The sequence below is a fragment of the Bactrocera oleae genome, chromosome 3 (assembly GCF_042242935.1).
Source record: "Bactrocera oleae isolate idBacOlea1 chromosome 3, idBacOlea1, whole genome shotgun sequence".
In the NCBI taxonomy this organism is placed as follows: domain Eukaryota; kingdom Metazoa; phylum Arthropoda; class Insecta; order Diptera; family Tephritidae; genus Bactrocera; species Bactrocera oleae.
The window spans coordinates 33,462,949-33,483,189 of NC_091537.1; the positions used below are offsets into that span (position 1 = coordinate 33,462,949).

The following is a 20,241-nucleotide window of genomic DNA, read 5'->3' on the forward strand; positions in this document are numbered from 1 at the left end:
AACTTATTAGGGGGCGGGACCATCAAAAAATTTAACTGCAGATGTCCCTCCCTAATGTGATCCTGTATACCAAATAAGAGTCTTGAATCTTGTTGTGGAGCTTAGTTATGGCAATTTATTTGTTTTCGATAATTGTCGTGGCGTGGCAGTTGTCCGATTACGCCCATTTGCTATACCAACCGTCTTACGGTACCAAAATGTGTACCAAGTTTCATAAAGATATCTCAATGTTTACTCAAGTTACAGCTTGCTCAGCTCAACTCGTCTCTTCATCCTGATCATTTATGTATACATAAACCTTTATATAACTAGATTAGTTTTGGGTGATGCAAACAACCGTTGATGAACAAAACAATTATACTCTCTAGCAACAGGTTGCGAGAGTATAAAAATTTAGGAACATTTTTCACGAACAAGCCTTAAGTTAGCTATTCATATATACATATATAACGGTAAAGCAGTTAAGTATGAAGTTAGATGCGAAAACATTTAATAAGATCAACTGTGGTCATCAAACGAAATTACTTAGTAAACTACCCAATATATAGTACGTATCAAAATGTATGCATTGCTACAACGTGTTTATGAGTATTAGATTTTGTTCTTGTGTGCTCCACACACACACGTAGCAACTGACAGCAAAACAATTTGGCAAAAGCAAGACGAAATTGCGACGCGACCTTGAAAAATCACTCTAATGCGTCCAAAGAAGTATTCGCTTCAAAAACTTAATATATTACAATAGTAATTTATATAAATCCAACCTTTCATCATTTAAAACTTACATATAATTATATTATTATGTATCATGCACATATGTATGTATGTATGTACACCTTCAATCATTCAAATCATAATATTAACACTTATCAGTAATAACATATGCAAGCACTGCCCTATATGTACATACATAACTACATATGTATGTGCGTACGGCATTGCCACACAAATAATACCCTCTATCGAACTGTTTGACTGTTGTGTATCGGAGGTGATACAATTTTTGCACTTTTAATAATTAAGGATGGTTGATGTAAACATGTCCCGGAAGGACGGCCATTTTTAATGACCGCCATAAAATGTTTCTGTCACATGCGGCACCTTGAAATGGGTGCCTGAACTAGCCTCTTTACTGTGCATTTGAAGCAGCTTTACTGTCGGAATCTCTCGAACAGGTGCAATTTATTTTAACAGATTTCCGTAAGCGTAAGCCGAGGATTTACAATTTTCCGATAGATCCGAATCGTTAGATTCTACTACTGAGTCATACGTAGCTTGGAGACGTGTCCAGAAATTACCTTTTTTTTATTTAAAATTACGTTACGGATCCAGTTACCACCATGACAACTCTAGTTGAGGAAATGACAAACAGAAATCTTTAGAGTTAGAAGAACTCCCCCATATCAATCACAACCCCTGAAGATCAGTATTGTGAAGTACTCTACCAACATCACGCCGAAATACCTTCAACATTAACAGCCAATTAGTTTAATACTGGGCAAAAATATTCGCCTAGGGGGCCCTGGATGCTTAAATGAGTATAAACTAACCCCTCCAAATACATCGCTCCACCCGGGCCCCTAATGACACTCCCTAATATAAACCACCATATACACCACGCCTGGGAACAAATGGGAAAACACCATAGTCGATGACACCACACTCGCACACAACACAACACACTTTCGCTTAAACACATTAATATAACAAAACGGCACCATACATATGAGCATGTATGCTATCTCGACTGAGATTTTTGGGAGCCATGAAAAAATAATTTAGAATTGTAAAATGTTTTAAATCGACAAATGCTTTGTTGCCACTCTTTCCGTGTTTTGCGAGTATGCGGATTTGCGGGGATGTCACTTTTTCTTCTCAGAACGAACATCAGAAAGTTGTTCAGTTTATGATTTTTAGCTTTTGCCATCGTCGTGAAAAGACGCGACGTCTATTTGGCTGCCATTTTGACTTGGGACGCTGCTTATGCTATTTCAGACGATTCGTGCAATGATTGTAATTTTTGCTAGTGACATATCTAAATGTGTACGCATATACATATGTTTGTGTAGGCATTATTTGTGTGGCAATGCCGTACGCACATACATATGTAGTTATGTATGTACATATAGGGCAGTGCTTGCATATGTTATTACTGATAAGTGTTAACATTATGATTTGAATGATTGAAGGGGTACATACATACATACATATGTGCATGATACATAATAATATAATTATATGTAAGTTTTAAATGATAAAAGGTAGGATTTATATAAATTACTATTGTAATATATTAAGTTTTTGAAGCGAGTACTTCTTTGGACGCATTAGAGTGATTTTTCAAGGTCGCGTCGCAATTTCGTCTTGCTTTTGCCAAATTGTTTTGCTGTCAGTTGCTACGTGTGTGTGTGGAGCACACAAGAACAAAATCTAATACTCATAAACACGTTGTAGCAATGCATACATTTTGATACGTACTATATATTGGGTAGTTTACTAAGTAATTTCGTTTGATGACCACAGTTGATCTTATTAAATGTTTTCGCATCTAACTTCATACTTAACTGCTTTACCGTTATATATGTATATATGAATAGCTAACTTAAGGCTTGTTCGTGAAAAATGTTCCTAAATTTTTATACTCTCGCAACCTGTTGCTAGAGAGTATAATTGTTTTGTTCATCAACGGTTGTTTGCATCACCCAAAACTAATCTAGTTATATAAAGGTTTATGTATACATAAATGATCAGGATGAAGAGACGAGTTGAGCTGAGCAAGCTGTAACTTGAGTAAACATTGAGATATCTTTATGAAACTTGGTACATATTTTGGTACCGTAAGACGGTTGGTATAGCAGATGGGCGTAATCGGACCACAGGCACGCCCACAAAACGCCATTAATCAAAAACAAATAAATTTCCATAACTAAGCTCCGCAATAAGATACAAGACTTTTATTTGGTACACAGGATCACATTAGAGAGGGGCATCTGCAGTTAAAATTTTTTTTTAAGTGGGCGTGGTCCCGTCTCTTATAGGTTTAATGTGCACATCTCCTAAACCGCTAATGTTATAATAACAAAATTCACTGGAAGCAAATGTTTTTAGCACCTCTATTGACGGTGTGAAAATGGGTGAAATCGAGTGACAAGCCCGCCCGATTTCAACCAAATTTGATATATGACATTCTTCTCATATTTCTATAATATAGTACGAAAATGGGTGAAATCGGATTACAACCACGCCTATTTTCCATATAACAAATCAAGCAACAATGATTATATCGGCGTAAAACTTTGCGTGAATAATACGTTTAAAGTATGGCACCTTGTGACCAAAAATTATCTTAATTTGACCTAAACTGTTCAAGCCCCTAGGTATGAATATATGGACCCCAGCGCCTATAGTTGACTTGTTACCGAAAATATCGGTCAACATAGAACAAGGCGGCAAGATCCACAAAGAAATCTAAAACGAGTATACCATTTGACTTTGCGAGAGTATAAAATGTTCGGTTACATCCGAATTTAGCCCTTCCTTACTTGCTTTAATATAATTTTAGCTGAAGCGAACTAAAATATAGCAATAAAATTTAGTTTAAGTTAATGATCTAAGTCAAGAAAAGAAAATTTTTCCTTATGAGCTAACTGTGGTGAAATTCACCCATCGTTTGTTAGATTTTGACATTTCACACGCTGGTCCGCAATTGAACCTATCATCTCTATAAATCTACGTTCTCTAATATTACTTGATATTCTCAAGTTAAGCTACAGAAAATACGATATAAACTCATTCCTTTTTTGATTTATTCGAAAGTGCTGCATTTTGTTTTCCTATAGCTAAACGGACTAATTTATATAAAAGCTTCCAAATAAATTTCAGCAACTTCCACAGCAAATAAAGTGTTATCAAGATAGCTAATATAACGTCCAAGCTATTCGACTGAACAAAATTCAAATGAATCAGTGGACTTTGCATGTGTACAGCTCCATGATGACGTATAACATATTTAACCCAAAAATTAACAGTTTCTCCAGCAGTCAATGGACGATTTCGATATAGTTCTGAAAATCGACGCACATTACTGCGATATATTGGGTTATGAAGAACTTCCAATATGGCGTCTCTGAACTTATTTTCTTCCAAATTTAAAATGTCCACTAGTACTCCATAACCGGAAGACACTATTTTAGCAGCATTCGTGGGTTGTTCAGCAAATATTGGTATTGCAACCATAGGCACACTGTGATAAATCGCTTCCACCATTCCACCCTTGCCGGCATGTGTGATGAAAAGCTTAAGGTTAGGATGTGCGAGTATATCATCTTGGGGTAACCATTTTTGGTAGAGTATATTTGAGGCATTACCAGGGGTATTTTCCAAATTTTCCCACTTCCAAATCACGTTATGTTCCTTTGTAGTACTTTGTAAATTATATTAACAGTCTCTGGTTGTATGCTGGAACTTTTCATGCTCGAACCCAAACTAAAGAGTACTGCTCCATTCTTTTTGGAGGCATTCAAAAAATCATCAATAATCTGAAATAGAATGAACGGTTTATAAAAAATCGAGGGTTTCAATTAATTATTTTATTATATGAATTTAAATTATATATCTTACACATTGACCGATATTTTCGGTAAAAAATCAACTATAGGCTCTGGGGTCCATATATTGAGTACCTAGGGGCTTGAACAGTTTTGGTTCGATTTAGACAATTTTTGGTCACAAGATGGCATACTTGAAACGCATTATTCACGCAAAGGTTTAACCCGATACAATCATTGTTGCTTGATTTGCATAGTGGAAAGTGAAAGAATCAGAAGGAATTTAAAATGATGTTATATGGGAAATAAGCGTGGTTGAAATACGATTTCGCCCATTTTCGCACTGTAACATAGAAATATTAGAAGAATATTATGTACCGAAGGTGGTTGAAATCGGTTAAGCAGATCCCAAGATATGGGTTTTCACCTAAAATTGGGCGGTGCTACGCCAATGTTTAATTTTGAACGCGGTTCCTATAAAGTCATCTCATGCCATCCCAGAGATGCAATTTAATGTCTCTGACGTATTTAGTTGTTTTTAAAAGTACCGTTATATGGGGAGAAGGCGAGGTTGTCAACTGGTTTCTCCCATTTTCACACTGTCGATAGAGGTGCTAAAAACGCTTGCTCTCAGTGAATTTTGATATTATAGCTTTAGCAGTTTAGGATGTATGCACATAAAATCTATTAGGGGGCGGGACCACGCTCACTTAAAAAAAAATGTTTAACTGCAGATGCCCCTCCCTAATGTGATCCTGTATACCAACTAAGAGTCTTGTATCTTGTTGTGGAGCTTAGTTATGGCAATTTATTTGTTTTTGTTTAAAGTCGTTTTGTGGGCGTGGCAGTTGTCCGATTACGCCCATTTGCTATACCAACCGTCTTACGGTACCAAAATGTGTACCAAGTTTCATAAAGATATCTCAATGTTTACTCAAGTTACAGCTTGCTCAGCTCAACTCGTCTCTTCATCCTGATCATTTATGTACACATAAACCTATATATAACTAGATTAGTTTTGGGTGATACAAACAACCGTTGATGAAAAAAACAAATATACTCTCTAGCAACAGGTTGCGAGAGTATAAAAATAGGGTGCGTTAAGTCCCTCCAGAAAGAAGTGAAACTTCATTATGGCAATTGTAGACATGAAAGGATTGAAATCAATGTCCAAAAGCTGGGTATATTTTCAGGTTTTGGCAAAACTTTATACTAAACAAGTAAGGAAAGAATAAGTTCTGGTATAACCGACCATTTTATACTCTTGCAACCTGCAAGAATCAAATGCCCTCAGGAGCTTTATATTAAAAAATGTTGTTAAAGAATTTAGCATTCATTATTTCATTTGGTATCTTGTTGACATATGTATGTATATTAAGGATGAAAAACTTAGACTTAATTTTATTGCTGTATTTTAGTTTGCGTCAGCGGAAATTATATTAAAAACATATTCAAATGATGAGATATACTTATGTATGTGTGTGATATCAACTCAACCGAAGAGGCTTAATTTAATATACATACAGATATTGAGTTGATGTGAAAAATGTTAACCAGAGGTTCGGAATTTATTATACTAGGGATATGAAATTTAGATCAACATCTAGACCAATTTGATTCTAATTCAGCGCTAAACCACATAATTTGTAAGAAAACTTACCCATTTAATTTCATTAAAATATTGTTAAAACTCAGGTGGAAAAAGGGAACTCATTAACCCGATTTAATCTATTTTTGCCAATAAAACACCTACTATTAACATGCCACGAACTAAAAACATGCTCCTTGGGTTTCCCAGCGTCCCAAGTCAAAATGGCAGCCAAATAAACGTCGCGTCTTTTCACGACGATGGCAAAAGCTAAAAATCATAAACTGAACAACTTTCTGATGTTCGTTCTGAGAAGAAAAAGTGACATCCCCGCAAATCCGCATACTCGCAAAACACGGAAAGAGTGGCAACAAAGCATTTGTCGATTTAAAACATTTTACAATTCTAAATTATTTTTTCATGGCTCCCAAAAATCTCAGTCGATATGTATGCTTGCTCATATGTATGGTGCCGTTTTGTTATATTAATGTGTTTAAGCGAAAGTGTGTTGTGTTGTGTGCGAGTGTGGTGTCATCGACTATGGTGTTTTCCAATTTGTTCCCAGGCGTGGTGTATATGGTGGTTTATATTAGGGAGTGTCATTAGGGGCCCAGGTGGAGCGATGTATTTGGAGGGGGGAGTTTATACTCATTTAAACATCCAGGGCCCCCTAGGCGAATATTTTTGCCCAGTATTAAACTAATTGGCTGTTAATGTTCAAGGTATTTCGGCGTGATGTTGGTAGAGTACTTCACAATACTGATCTTCAGGGGTTGTGATTGATATGGGGGAGTTTTTCTAACTCTAAAGATTTCTGTTTGTCATTTCCTCAACTAGAGTTGTCATGGTGGTAACTGGATCCGTAACGTAATTGGAAATAAAAAAAAAGGTAATTTCTGGACACGTCTCCAAGCTACGTATGACTCAGTAGTAGAATCTAACGATTCGGATCTATCGGAAAATTGTAAATCCTCGGCTTACGCTTACGGAAATCTGTTAAAATAAATTGCACCTGTTCGAGAGATTCCGACAGTAAAGCTGCTTCAAATGCACAGTAAAGAGGCTAGTTCAGGCACCCATTTCAAGGTGCCGCATGTGACAGAAACATTTTATGGCGGTCATTAAAAATGGCCGTCCTTCCGGGACATGTTTACATCAACCATCCTTAATTATTAAAAGTGCAAAAATTGTATCACCTCCGATACACAACAGTCAAACAGTTCGATAGAGGGTATTATTTGTGTGGCAATGCCGTACGCACATACATATGTAGTTATGTATGTACATATAGGGCAGTGCTTGCATATGTTATTACTGATAAGTGTTAATATTATGATTTGAATGATTGAAGGTGTACATACATACATACATATGTGCATGATACATAATAATATAATTATATGTAAGTTTTAAATGATGAAAGGTAGGATTTATATAAATTACTATTGTAATATATTAAGTTTTTGAAGCGAATACTTCTTTGGACGCATTAGAGTGATTTTTCAAGGTCGCGTCGCAATTTCGTCTTGCTTTTGCCAAATTGTTTTGCTGTAAGTTGCTACGTGTGTGTGTGGAGCACACAAGAACAAAATCTAATACTCATAAACACGTTGTAGCAATGCATACATTTTGATACGTACTATATATTGGGTAGTTTACTAAGTAATTTCGTTTGATGACAACAGCTGATCTTATTAAATTTTTTCGCATGTAACTTCATTCTTAACTGCTTTACCGTTATATATGTATATATGAATAGCTAAAGTAAGGCTTGTTCGTGAAAAATGTTCCTAAATTTTTATACTCTCGCAACCTGTTGCTAGAGAGTATAATTGTTTTGTTCATCAACGGTTGTTTGTATCACCCAAAACTAATCTAGTTATATACATATAGGTTTATGTATACATAAATGATCAGGATGAAGAGACGAGTTGAGCTGAGCAATCTGTAACTTGAGTAAACATTGAGATATCTTTATGAAACTTGGTACACATTTTGGTACCGTAAGACGGTTGGTATAGCAGATGGGCGTAATCGGACCACAGGCACGCCCACAAAACGCCATTAATCAAAAACAAATAAATTTCCATAACTAAGCTCCGCAATAAGATACAAGACTTTTATTTGGTACACAGGATCACATTAGAGAGGGGCATCTGCAGTTAAAATTTTTTTTTAAGTGGGCGTGGTCCCGTCTCTTATAGGTTTAATGTGCACATCTCCTAAACCGCTAATGTTATAATAACAAAATTCACTGGAAGCAAATGTTTTTAGCACCTCTATTGACGGTGTGAAAATGGGTGAAATCGAGTGACAAGCCCGCCCGATTTCAACCAAATTTGATATATGACATTCTTCTCATATTTCTATAATATAGTACGAAAATGGGTGAAATCGGATTACAACCACGCCTATTTTCCATATAACAAATCAAGCAACAATGATTATATCGGCGTAAAACTTTGCGTGAATAATACGTTTAAAGTATGGCACCTTGTGACCAAAAATTATCTTAATTTGACCTAAACTGTTCAAGCCCCTAGGTATGAATATATGGACCCCAGCGCCTATAGTTGACTTGTTACCGAAAATATCGGTCAACATAGAACAAGGCGGCAAGATCCACAAAGAAATCTAAAACGAGTATACCATTTGACTTTGCGAGAGTATAAAATGTTCGGTTACATCCGAATTTAGCCCTTCCTTACTTGCTTTAATATAATTTTAGCTGAAGCGAACTAAAATATAGCAATAAAATTTAGTTTAAGTTAATGATCTAAGTCAAGAAAAGAAAATTTTTCCTTATGAGCTAACTGTGGTGAAATTCACCCATCGTTTGTTAGATTTTGACATTTCACACGCTGGTCCGCAATTGAACCTATCATCTTTATAAATCTACGTTCTCTAATATTACTTGATATTCTCAAGTTAAGCTACAGAAAATACGATATAAACTCATTCCTTTTTTGATTTATTCGAAAGTGCTGCATTTTGTTTTCCTATAGCTAAACGGACTAATTTATATAAAAGCTTACAAATAAATTTCAGCAACTTCCACAGCAAATAAAGTGTTATCAAGATAGCTAATATAACGTCCAAGCTATTCGACTGAACAAAATTCAAATGAATCAGTGGACTTTGCATGTGTACAGCTCCATGATGACGTATAACATATTTAACCCAAAAATTTACAGTTTCTCCAGCAGTCAATGGACGATTTCGATATAGTTTTGAAAATCGACGCACATTACTGCGATATATTGGGTTATGAAGAACTTCCAATATGGCGTCTCTGAACTTATTTTCTTCCAAATTTAAAATGTCCACTAGTACTCCATAACCGGAAGACACTATTTTAGCAGCATTCGTGGGTTGTTCAGCAAATATTGGTATTGCAACCATAGGCACACTGTGATAAATCGCTTCCACCATTCCACCCTTGCCGGCATGTGTGATGAAAAGCTTAAGGTTAGGATGTGCGAGTATATCATCTTGGGGTAACCATTTTTGGTAGAGTATATTTGAGGCATTACCAGGGGTATTTTCCAAATTTTCCCACTTCCAAATCACGTTATGTTCCTTTGTAGTACTTTGTAAATTATATTAACAGTCTCTGGTTGTATGCTGGAACTTTTCATGCTCGAACCCAAACTAAAGAGTACTGCTCCATTCTTTTTGGAGGCATTCAAAAAATCATCAATAATCTGAAATAGAATGAACGGTTTATAAAAAATCGAGGGTTTCAATTAATTATTTTATTATATGAATTTAAATTATATATCTTACACATTGACCGATATTTTCGGTAAAAAGTCAACTATAGGCTCTGGGGTCCATATATTGAGTACCTAGGGGCTTGAACAGTTTTGGTTCGATTTAGACAATTTTTGGTCACAAGATGGCATACTTGAAACGCATTATTCACGCAAAGGTTTAACCCGATACAATCATTGTTGCTTGATTTGCATAGTGGAAAGTGAAAGAATCAGAAGGAATTTAAAATGATGTTATATGGGAAATAAGCGTGGTTGAAATACGATTTCGCCCATTTTCGCACTGTAACATAGAAATATTAGAAGAATATTATGTACCGAAGGTGGTTGAAATCGGTTAAGCAGATCCCAAGATATGGGTTTTCACCTAAAATTGGGCGGTGCTACGCCAATGTTTAATTTTGAACGCGGTTCCTATAAAGTCATCTCATGCCATCCCAGAGATGCAATTTAATGTCTCTGACGTATTTAGTTGTTTTTAAAAGTACCGTTATATGGGGAGAAGGCGAGGTTGTCAACTGGTTTCTCCCATTTTCACACTGTCGATAGAGGTGCTAAAAACGCTTGCTCTCAGTGAATTTTGATATTATAGCTTTAGCAGTTTAGGATGTATGCACATAAAATCTATTAGGGGGCGGGACCACGCTCACTTAAAAAAAAATGTTTAACTGCAGATGCCCCTCCCTAATGTGATCCTGTATACCAACTAACAGTCTTGTATCTTGTTGTGGAGCTTAGTTATGGCAATTTATTTGTTTTTGTTTAAAGTCGTTTTGTGGGCGTGGCAGTTGTCCGATTACGCCCATTTGCTATACCAACCGTCTTACGGTACCAAAATGTGTACCAAGTTTCATAAAGATATCTCAATGTTTACTCAAGTTACAGCTTGCTCAGCTCAACTCGTCTCTTCATCCTGATCATTTATGTATACATAAACCTATATATAACTAGATTAGTTTTGGGTGATACAAACAACCGTTGATGAAAAAAACAACTATACTCTCTAGCAACAGGTTGCGAGAGTATAAAAATAGGGTGCGTGAAGTCCCTCCAGAAAGAAGTGAAACTTGATTATGGCAATTGTAGACATGAAAGGATTGAAATCAATGTCCAAAAGCTGGGTATATTTTCAGGTTTTGGCAAAACTTTATACTAAACAAGTAAGGAAAGAATAAGTTCTGGTATAACCGACCATTTTATACTCTTGCAACCTGCAAGAATCAAATGCCCTCAGGAGCTTTATATTAAAAAATGTTGTTAAAGAATTTAGCATTCATTATTTCATTTGGTATCTTGTTGACATATGTATGTATATTAAGGATGAAAAACTTAGACTTAATTTTATTGCTGTATTTTAGTTTGCGTCAGCGGAAATTATATTAAAAACATATTCAAATGATGAGATATACTTATGTATGTATGTGATATCAACTCAACCGAAGAGGCTTAATTTAATATACATACAGATATTGAGTTGATGTGAAAAACGTTAACCAGAGGTTCGGAATTTATTATACTAGGGATATGAAATTTAGATCAACATCTAGACCAATTTGATTCTAATTCAGCGCTAAACCACATAATTTGTAAGAAAACTTACCCATTTAATTTCATTAAAATATTGTTAAAACTCAGGTGGAAAAAGGGAACTCATTAACCCGATTTAATCTATTTTTGCCAATAAAACACCTACTATTAACATGCCACGAACTAAAAACATGCTCCTTGGGTTTCATTAAGGTACCTCACTGTCCACATATTCGGTATCTAGGGGCTTGAACAGTTTTGGATGGATTTGGACAATTTTTGGTCATAACATAAGGTGACGCACTTCAGAAGCACTATTCGTGCAAAGTTATATCTTCTTATTTTAATTGGTGCTTTAATTGTATACTGGAATGTGAAAGAATCAGATGGAATTTAATATTGTATTATATAGGAAGTAGGCGTGGTTGTTGTCCGATTTCTTCATTTTTCGCACTATAACATTGGAATATTAGAAGAATGTTATGTACCGAATTTGTTTGAAATCAGTCGAGCAGGTCCCGATATATATGATTACACCTAAAAGTGGGCGGAGCCACGCCCATCATCGACTTTTGACACCGGCACTTATAAAGCCATCTTGTGTTATTCTGGATGTAAAATTTAATATCTCTGACGCACCCCATTATATGGGGTTATCATTCGATTTCGCCTATTTTCACACTATCGTAAGAACGATTGGAAACATTTGTCGTGTGCAAATTTGGATGATATAGCTTTATTGGTTTGGAAGATATATATATTAAACTCATTAGGGGTGGGACCACGCCAACAGATTTTCAACCCACAGATGTACCCTCTTTAGTTCTGTATCCTGCTTTACGGCTTAGTTATACCACTTAATACGTTTTCGATTAATGCCATTTTGAGCGCGTGGCAGTGGTCCAATTACGCCCATCTACGAACTCGTCCTTACTTTTCCGCCAAGGAACACGTGTACCAAGTTTCATCAAGATATCTTAACTCAGACAGCCACCCGGATTTCAATTTATCTCGTCATCCTTATCATTTATATATGTATATATAACTGACGACGACAAACTACACGCTGCATCAAATATTAACATACACACATTCCTATGGGCACAATTGTTTAGACAGCAGCACGACTTCACGGCATTAGGCGTGCAGTTGTCACTAAATTAAAACCATTTTGTAGTGTTGCCATTAATATGTGAAATGTATAATTATTCAAAGCTCTAATAAGTCTAACGGTATTTCACCAACAGAGGCATAAAAAGTTCTGATCTATCATTTGTAATAACAATAAAATTTAACTTTGAACAACATATTTAATTTTCATTGAAGTGAAAGGATTTACGCCAATAACGAAATTGTGTACATCAGCTGTTTGATATTTCGCAACCGTCTTGAAAATTTCAAGAAGCTGGCTTCAAAACGACATTAGCCGACCAGAAAATTTCACTGTCGTGCAGTTGTGCTTTACCGTCATCTTTGTGTTCAAAGCATTAGGTGATACAAGCAACCGTTAGGTAAACAAAACTATTGTACTCTGTAGCAACATGTTGTAAGAGTATACAAATGTTGCGGTAAAATTCAACATTCACCATTTGACGAAATCGAAATCAAAGAATAACAATCATATTTGACATCTTATTAACTTACTCGTCAAATACTCACTTAGTTTCGTTCCTGCATTTTACTTCTTGTCCGAGATATTTATGTTAACATCATCCTAATGAGCTTAAATGACATATACATAAGTATGTACTATATGTATATATGTGATACCAAACAATAACCAAAGTGGCTAAATTGAATATATTAGGAACATAAGCAAAACGTCCACCAAATAATCGGAACTCATTAAATTAGGTTCATAAGGTTTACAGGTCTTGACCAATTTCAATAATATTTAAGGCTTAACGATATTATTTTTAAGCCAACTTGTCGAGTTATTCAAATATCACACATATTAAATTGACCGATATATACGATTTAAACTCAAATGGAAAGTCGGAAACTACTGTTTCGGGTTCAAAGTTAGCTAAATAGTCGGAAATCACTATATAGGATATATTTCGACTAGAGGAAGGTCCGGACTGATTGCCATAACTCTTGAGATTACTCATACTCGAGAACATATGTACTTCGATGCAATTTCATGAATATAACTCATACATTGACTGGCATTAGGCATATTCAGTATAAAGTCTGCTAGAATAAAGAAAAACATTATGTGTAGTACATTGGAGCTGGGTAATTTGTGGATCCTTTTCACGCATGTACGGAAATAATTTAATATATAAATAGATTATCCGGATGACGAGGCGAGTTCAAATCCGAGTGACAGTCTGTCCGTCCCATTGAAATCCTCGTAAAATTTTTTTTATGACCAATTTCAACGAAATTAGGTTTATAACATCATTCTGATCCTATATTACGGTGTGCGAAGACATATATCAAAATAGCGTTTAATTTTTATATATAAGTGGATATGGGAACTAGGGGAAAGAAGATACGCTCTCTGAATTTCATTAAGTTTACTCACATATTGATCGACATATCCGGTATACAATCAACGGGATTCTCTCCGGATTTCAATATTCTTTCTCACTGATTTACCGATATTTTTAGCAAATTGTGAACCATTTGAGCTGGCCCGATTTCGAATATTTTTAGACGTGATATGGCTCACCTTAAGGGCACTATTTGTGCAAAACTTCATTTAGATAGTGTCATTGGCTGTTGATTTTTATACTACAAAATGGAAGTAACATGGAATTTAATGTTTCTAGGCGTGATTGTTAACACACTTTTCTCATTTTCTCACTAGAGTTGGTTGATATTGGCCAAGAAGCTCCTGAGATATAGTATTTGACCTAAAGTGGGGCTGTGCACCGCCCATTGTTCAAATTTGGTACCGGAATTTGAAGCTTCCGACGTATTTATTTAACTTAGTAAGTTATCCCACTATTAGTAGCTTTTAACATAACCAAGGAAGAAACGTCGTTATCACATCAGTTTTGATTGATTAGAGAGCTAGATAAACTTACCCTCAGCAAGTTTGTTTGAAATAACTTTAGTGAGTTGTGAGATTGCACATCTAACCTTTCGGGTAAAGAAATTTCCCCTTACGAGAATAACAAAAAGCACAGCAAAAAAAAAGGAGCAAAAGTTCACTGGCTAAACAGCACTTCTCAAAGCCACCCATTCAAACCGGGGGCTGACTGATGCTATTAAAATTTTAGTTGGAGATGCATTAATTACATATTACACTAAGGTACCATTATTAAAGGACTGTTGCAAAGCAAAAATTAGCTAATGGGTAATTTTGTTGTTAAGAATTGTATATCACGATATCGCTTTCTGATACTAGCATTAAAGAAACACATATATACTTATTTAACCGACTTCAAAAGTAGGAGATTAGACTGAAGACTATTATCAGGCATGTTGTAGTAAAAGTGTTCTGCGATTCGGCCAAATTTGTTTAAATTCGAAATCAACAGCTGATTGAGAATATAATTTGTCTTATTAAATTTTTGTTGCCTATTACAGGATAAATAAAGAAGCGTATCAGAGTATTATTCATGATATCCAACCACTAAAGTATTCGTAACGGCGAATCGCAAACGAAAAAACAAAATAAATTAAATTATTAGCGATAAAGTAGAAAACGCAATAAAGTGGTGAAGTAAACGAAAAAAAAATAAAAATAAAAAGTTAAATTAATTTTGAAATATAAACGAACATTGTATAAAAGACAAATTAGTAGTGATATTATTTTACGTGGCATCTCACAGCCGACCTGTGTATAAAACTGTTTTAGCACAATGCATTAAAGCTTGAAGTGTATATAGCATACGATATAAAATAGCAAAGAGAAATAATAAAAAACAAGATTCTTCTAGCCATAATTCTTATCAGCTGAGAATCTACAGACAACAAAAACAATAAAAAAACAAGTAAGGAAGGGCTAAGTTCGGATGTAACCGAACATTTTATACTCTCGCAAAATCAAATGGTATACTCGTTTGAGATTTCTTTTCGGATTGACTGATATTTTCGGTAGAAGGTCAACTATAGGCACTAGGCAGATGCCCCTCCCTAATGTAATCCTGTGTACCAAATAAAAGTCTTGTAGCTTATTGCGGAGCTTAGTTATGGCAATTTATTTGTTTTTGACTAATGGCGTTTTGTGGGCGTGGAAGTGGTCCGATTACGCCCATCTGCAATACAAACCGTCTCTCGGTACCAAGAAACATGTCTACCAAGTTTCATAAAGATATCTCAATTTTTACTCAAGTTACAGCTTGCACGGACAGACGAACGGACAGACAGTCACCCGGATTTCAACTTGTCTCTTCATCCTGATCATTTATATATACCAGAGAACGTAAATGAATAGAGAAGGAGCAAATGTTAGCAGTACTAAAATGTTAATTACGATGGAGGAACATCGAAAACGCGCAAATTGGAAAATAAAATTTCACCACAACTATCAGGGTACGAAACGAACTACACCACTCTATAAGCAAAATGTATACACACGCATATGCACAGATGTTCTTTGATATGCGCATAAACAAAAATTGAAATAATAAAAACGAAAGTAATTGACTTCCGACAAGAAAATATAAATAATGAGGGAAATAATATAAAAATAGAATTAAAATATCATTCAATAAAAAAGGGTTATTAAAAATAAAAAATAGCATATAAAAATATGATAGGATTTGAACTTAGGCAAAGCATTTCATTGCAATAAGGAAGTGTGCTATACAAGCAGCACCACAGACAATATTCACACTTCTTCGTCTAATCTGTGAACTCAAACAGCTATTATTGTTTACTTGCTTCAATGTTCATATGTCTATATGTGAATATTCTTGAAATTGCCTTCCTTCATTCGCATGTCCAAATATATTTGCATATATGAACACATATGTACATATACATATGTATGTCCCTCAATATGTCTTTCGCAAAAAATCAAACAATCGCGCAAGTGACAAAAAAACGTAGACGCACCACCATCGGCCAATAATATTCAAGCGAACTCGCGGCTTATTTTCTAAGTATTTCATATTACAACGACAACAAATTCATTCATAAGGAACGTGCGTCTGCTTCAAAGCAAAGTTCGCTCGTTCATAACTCTGCGCCGCGCTATTTTTTCTGTGCGCCTGGTAAACCACATTTGGTTTTCATATAGAATTCCTACCGCAAATGCGCAAAAATAAAAATGAATGAAATTGAATTTGAATGTCTTCAGTAAAATTGAAGAATCAGCAAAATTTCAATTTTACAATTTGTATCACTGAAAATCCTACCATCCCCCTCGCATTTGTATGTTGCCCACAAGCTGCTTCCTCACAACATTTGCTAAAAATCAGAAATTAAAGAATTTGTCTGATGTTCACTTCAGAAAGGAGAATTGGCAACATGACCTATTAGCGAGTTTAAATAATATTTATATTTTTGCATATTATGCACTATTTATGGCATTAAATTACAAAATTTATATTAAATTGCCATTCATATGAAATCATTAACTACTTCTATATATTCTAAGCACAGTCCATATAGTACTTTTATATGTTTACTTATTATCATTATTTCATAGTTTGTCGATTTAGCCCATTTTATCCAAATACGACGCTATGAAAATGCAGCCCAATCGGTAATCGCAATATTTCAAAAGAGCATAAGTCAATTTTCAACAGCAAATCCCTGCAAAAAGGACAAACGAGACAACATAGCCGATCGACATTGTCGTAAAATTGTTGATTGAAACAAATTTTGTCAACTCCGCCACGATGCGCAAAATTCGGCGTCAATATGTATGCGAGCTCATATGTATATATGTATGTTTGTCGACAAAATCGTCATTTGGTTACTTTCAACAACACAATGTCTGCGCGAGCTCGCCGTTATTTCGTTGGCTTGCCACTATATACAGAGGCGTTCTAACTGAAGACTCTTAGTATATTATTATGTTGCTTATTTTGTATTGAAAAATACTGATGCATTTATGAATTATTTTCGTAATATAATATATATTATATATATATATATATATATAAATACACATATATTCATACCTATAATCGTTTTTAAACTAAATTCGATAGATAAAATATATATCTGAAATAATTATGTGGCAGTGCGCCCCAATCCCTCCTTGCCTGCGATCGTTCAACTCGCAAAAAGCAAAAAGTGTGGACAAAAGTCATTGCTTGTGCGGGGTAAGAAGAAGCAAGCATCAGCGTACGTGTACTCATGAATGTATGTGTGATTATCACATTTGTGTAAATACGCATAAATAAAGGAATATGCAATAAACCCAAACATATGAACATATTTTCCTGAAATATTTTAATTATCTCAGGAAGTTAAATATGCTATTAAAGTAATTGAATTATGATATGCTTAGATTCCAATTAATAAAATAAAAATTAAATAAAATTTCAGTTTCATGAGTTTTGGGATTCGAACGTATAGGTTCGTATTCGGATTGTGCTTAACCCCTTCCCGCTTACGACCTCAGCCACCACAAAAGTGGAAATGTGGCCGCTTAGCCACCGTTTTATTGTTATCCTTTGTTTAATAAGCAATTGCTCACATAACGCACATACATAAGTTGGAAAAATAGCTTATTAAATGTTTATTTTATTATGAATTCTGGGGTTTTTACCGGTAATACAGATTTTTAATTCAGAAGGCTTTTCATGATTATAAATTTGTCATATCATAGAAATTGAAAACATAAATCTAAATAGGTATGCGCAACGTTTTTTCATATAGGAATATTCGTTGTGTCTATTTATAGCATTTCGCATATTGTGTGGTGTATTTTTCTTTTTCGAAGTTATATTTTTCGATGTTCCTTCATCTGGAACTACAAATTAGTACTCAAAAAGTTTTCAGTTAACATTTGCTCCTTCTCTATTCATTTACATTCTCTGGCGCAAGCACGTTATTTGAGATTTATAATGATCCGACAATAAAACTAAAGGACATACAAACATGTCTACATGAGCAAAGGTACAACAACAGCAGCAGAAAAAAAAACAACAGCAGTAGCAATAAAAATAAAAAAATCAACAACGGCAACAATAACAGCAGCAGCAGTAACAACAACACCAAAACCAAGTAAGCGTTCAAAAAAAATATATATTATATACCAATATCAAAAATTGTTTAGAGTAAATAATAAAATACGGAAACAATGTGTGAAAGATATCGCATAGTAGCGTAAAACAAACATTCGTTGCATACACACGGGTGTTGCAAAATCGAAAATATATAATAATAAGTTTCAATAAAACATTGACTCCAAAACTGTAACGATAAAATTGTTACGGTGTCTTGACTAAAATAGTGCTTTTAAAACTGTTATAGGTGTCTTCACTACAGCAGTAAGCAGCAACCCTCAAACTGTACACGATCAATTAAAATACCCAGTAGGAACTTCTTACATAAAACAAAATTGAATTAGAATATATACGAATATATTATTTTTAATTTCAATTGAAACAAAGTTCTCTCAGAATGGAGGCAGCTACCATGCCGCTTCCTCAATTCATTTTAAACCGCATTAATGGAATTGCAGAATTCAACGGACGAGATCCGTACCAATTACCCACAATAACAACTTTTGATGCAAATAATCAAAGAATTTTATTTAATTATTTGAAAGGAAGATGCGTAGGAAAAACAAGGGAAATAATAATAATATGGACAAGTTAGTGATTGGGAAACATGGAAACAAATACTTCTGAGCAATTGCGGGGAAAAAAGAAGTTCAGCGGAACTTATGGATGAGTTGAAGACCATCAGTCTTGACTCAACGACAGAAAATTATTATTTCAGAATCAATAAAATTAGAAAAAAATTACACAATAGAATATAAGTACATCATTATTTAAATTTTGCAACTACGGAAGTTAATAGGACAGAGCTACAAACATTTAAAGAACACCTTCCCGAACCTACAAAAAAAATGATCATAGCGAGAAACCCTGATACTTAGAAAAGCATATAAAATCATTTTAGAAGCTATATATATCAATCTTTCACAACACTCGGGCAATAAAGGAAAGAGCCTAAACCAAATAGCTGTCGTAAGACCAATCTAAGCGACAACGTGAAAAATAGAACTTCTTTCAGACGCCACCAAAATATGAATAATATTCTTAATTATAACAGAACTTATAATAGATATAACAATAACATGCCACACAACGGATATATGACTTTGTCCTAAGAAACGAAAATAACAACTATATATAACAAACACAAATTATAATCAACCGGGAAATTTTTACCCACAGAGAAATCTTAATTAACAAAGAGACGGGAATTAAACGCGAAATTATAACCAATCAGGAAATTATAATCGGTCCGCAATATCAAATTGCAATAAACCAGAATCTATGGATATTGACAATGCAAACGCAAGTTAAGAAACTTTGTAGTTTCCCGATATTTAAGCAATTTAATGAAAAAGAGTTCGTATGCGAATTTCTTGAATGTAATTTCAATAAGAACGTTGACTGACTCTTTGGTAACAATATCTTAACGAAGATAAATACGATAATAGATTACCCAAACAAAATTAAAAAAACAAATAAAATAATAATGAATTTTTAGCTAACAAAGAAAGAATAAATATATAGCAGAATGAGCTATAAAGAAAACGAGGTGGACATTTTTAATAATACAATATAAACTAAAAAGTTATAGAAGCTTATTTTATAACGAAGATGATAATTTAACATTTACAATTTCAACAAATCATAGAATAATAACGAAAAATTAT

The 20,241-nt window shown here is 34.5% G+C and overlaps 1 protein-coding gene across 1 annotated transcript in view; it reads right to left on the minus strand.

The window, feature by feature from the left end:
* Window positions 1–4,339: 4,339 nt before the first annotated feature.
* The window catches only part of LOC106623157 (UDP-glycosyltransferase UGT5), a 47,389-nt gene continuing 31,487 nt past the window's right edge, over window positions 4,340–20,241 (minus strand). The window contains 3 exon segments of the mRNA XM_070106427.1: window positions 4,340–4,538; window positions 9,171–9,716; window positions 9,719–9,839. Coding sequence (XP_069962528.1) covers window positions 4,531–4,538; window positions 9,171–9,716; window positions 9,719–9,839 — 675 coding nt within the window. The 3' untranslated portion in view covers window positions 4,340–4,530.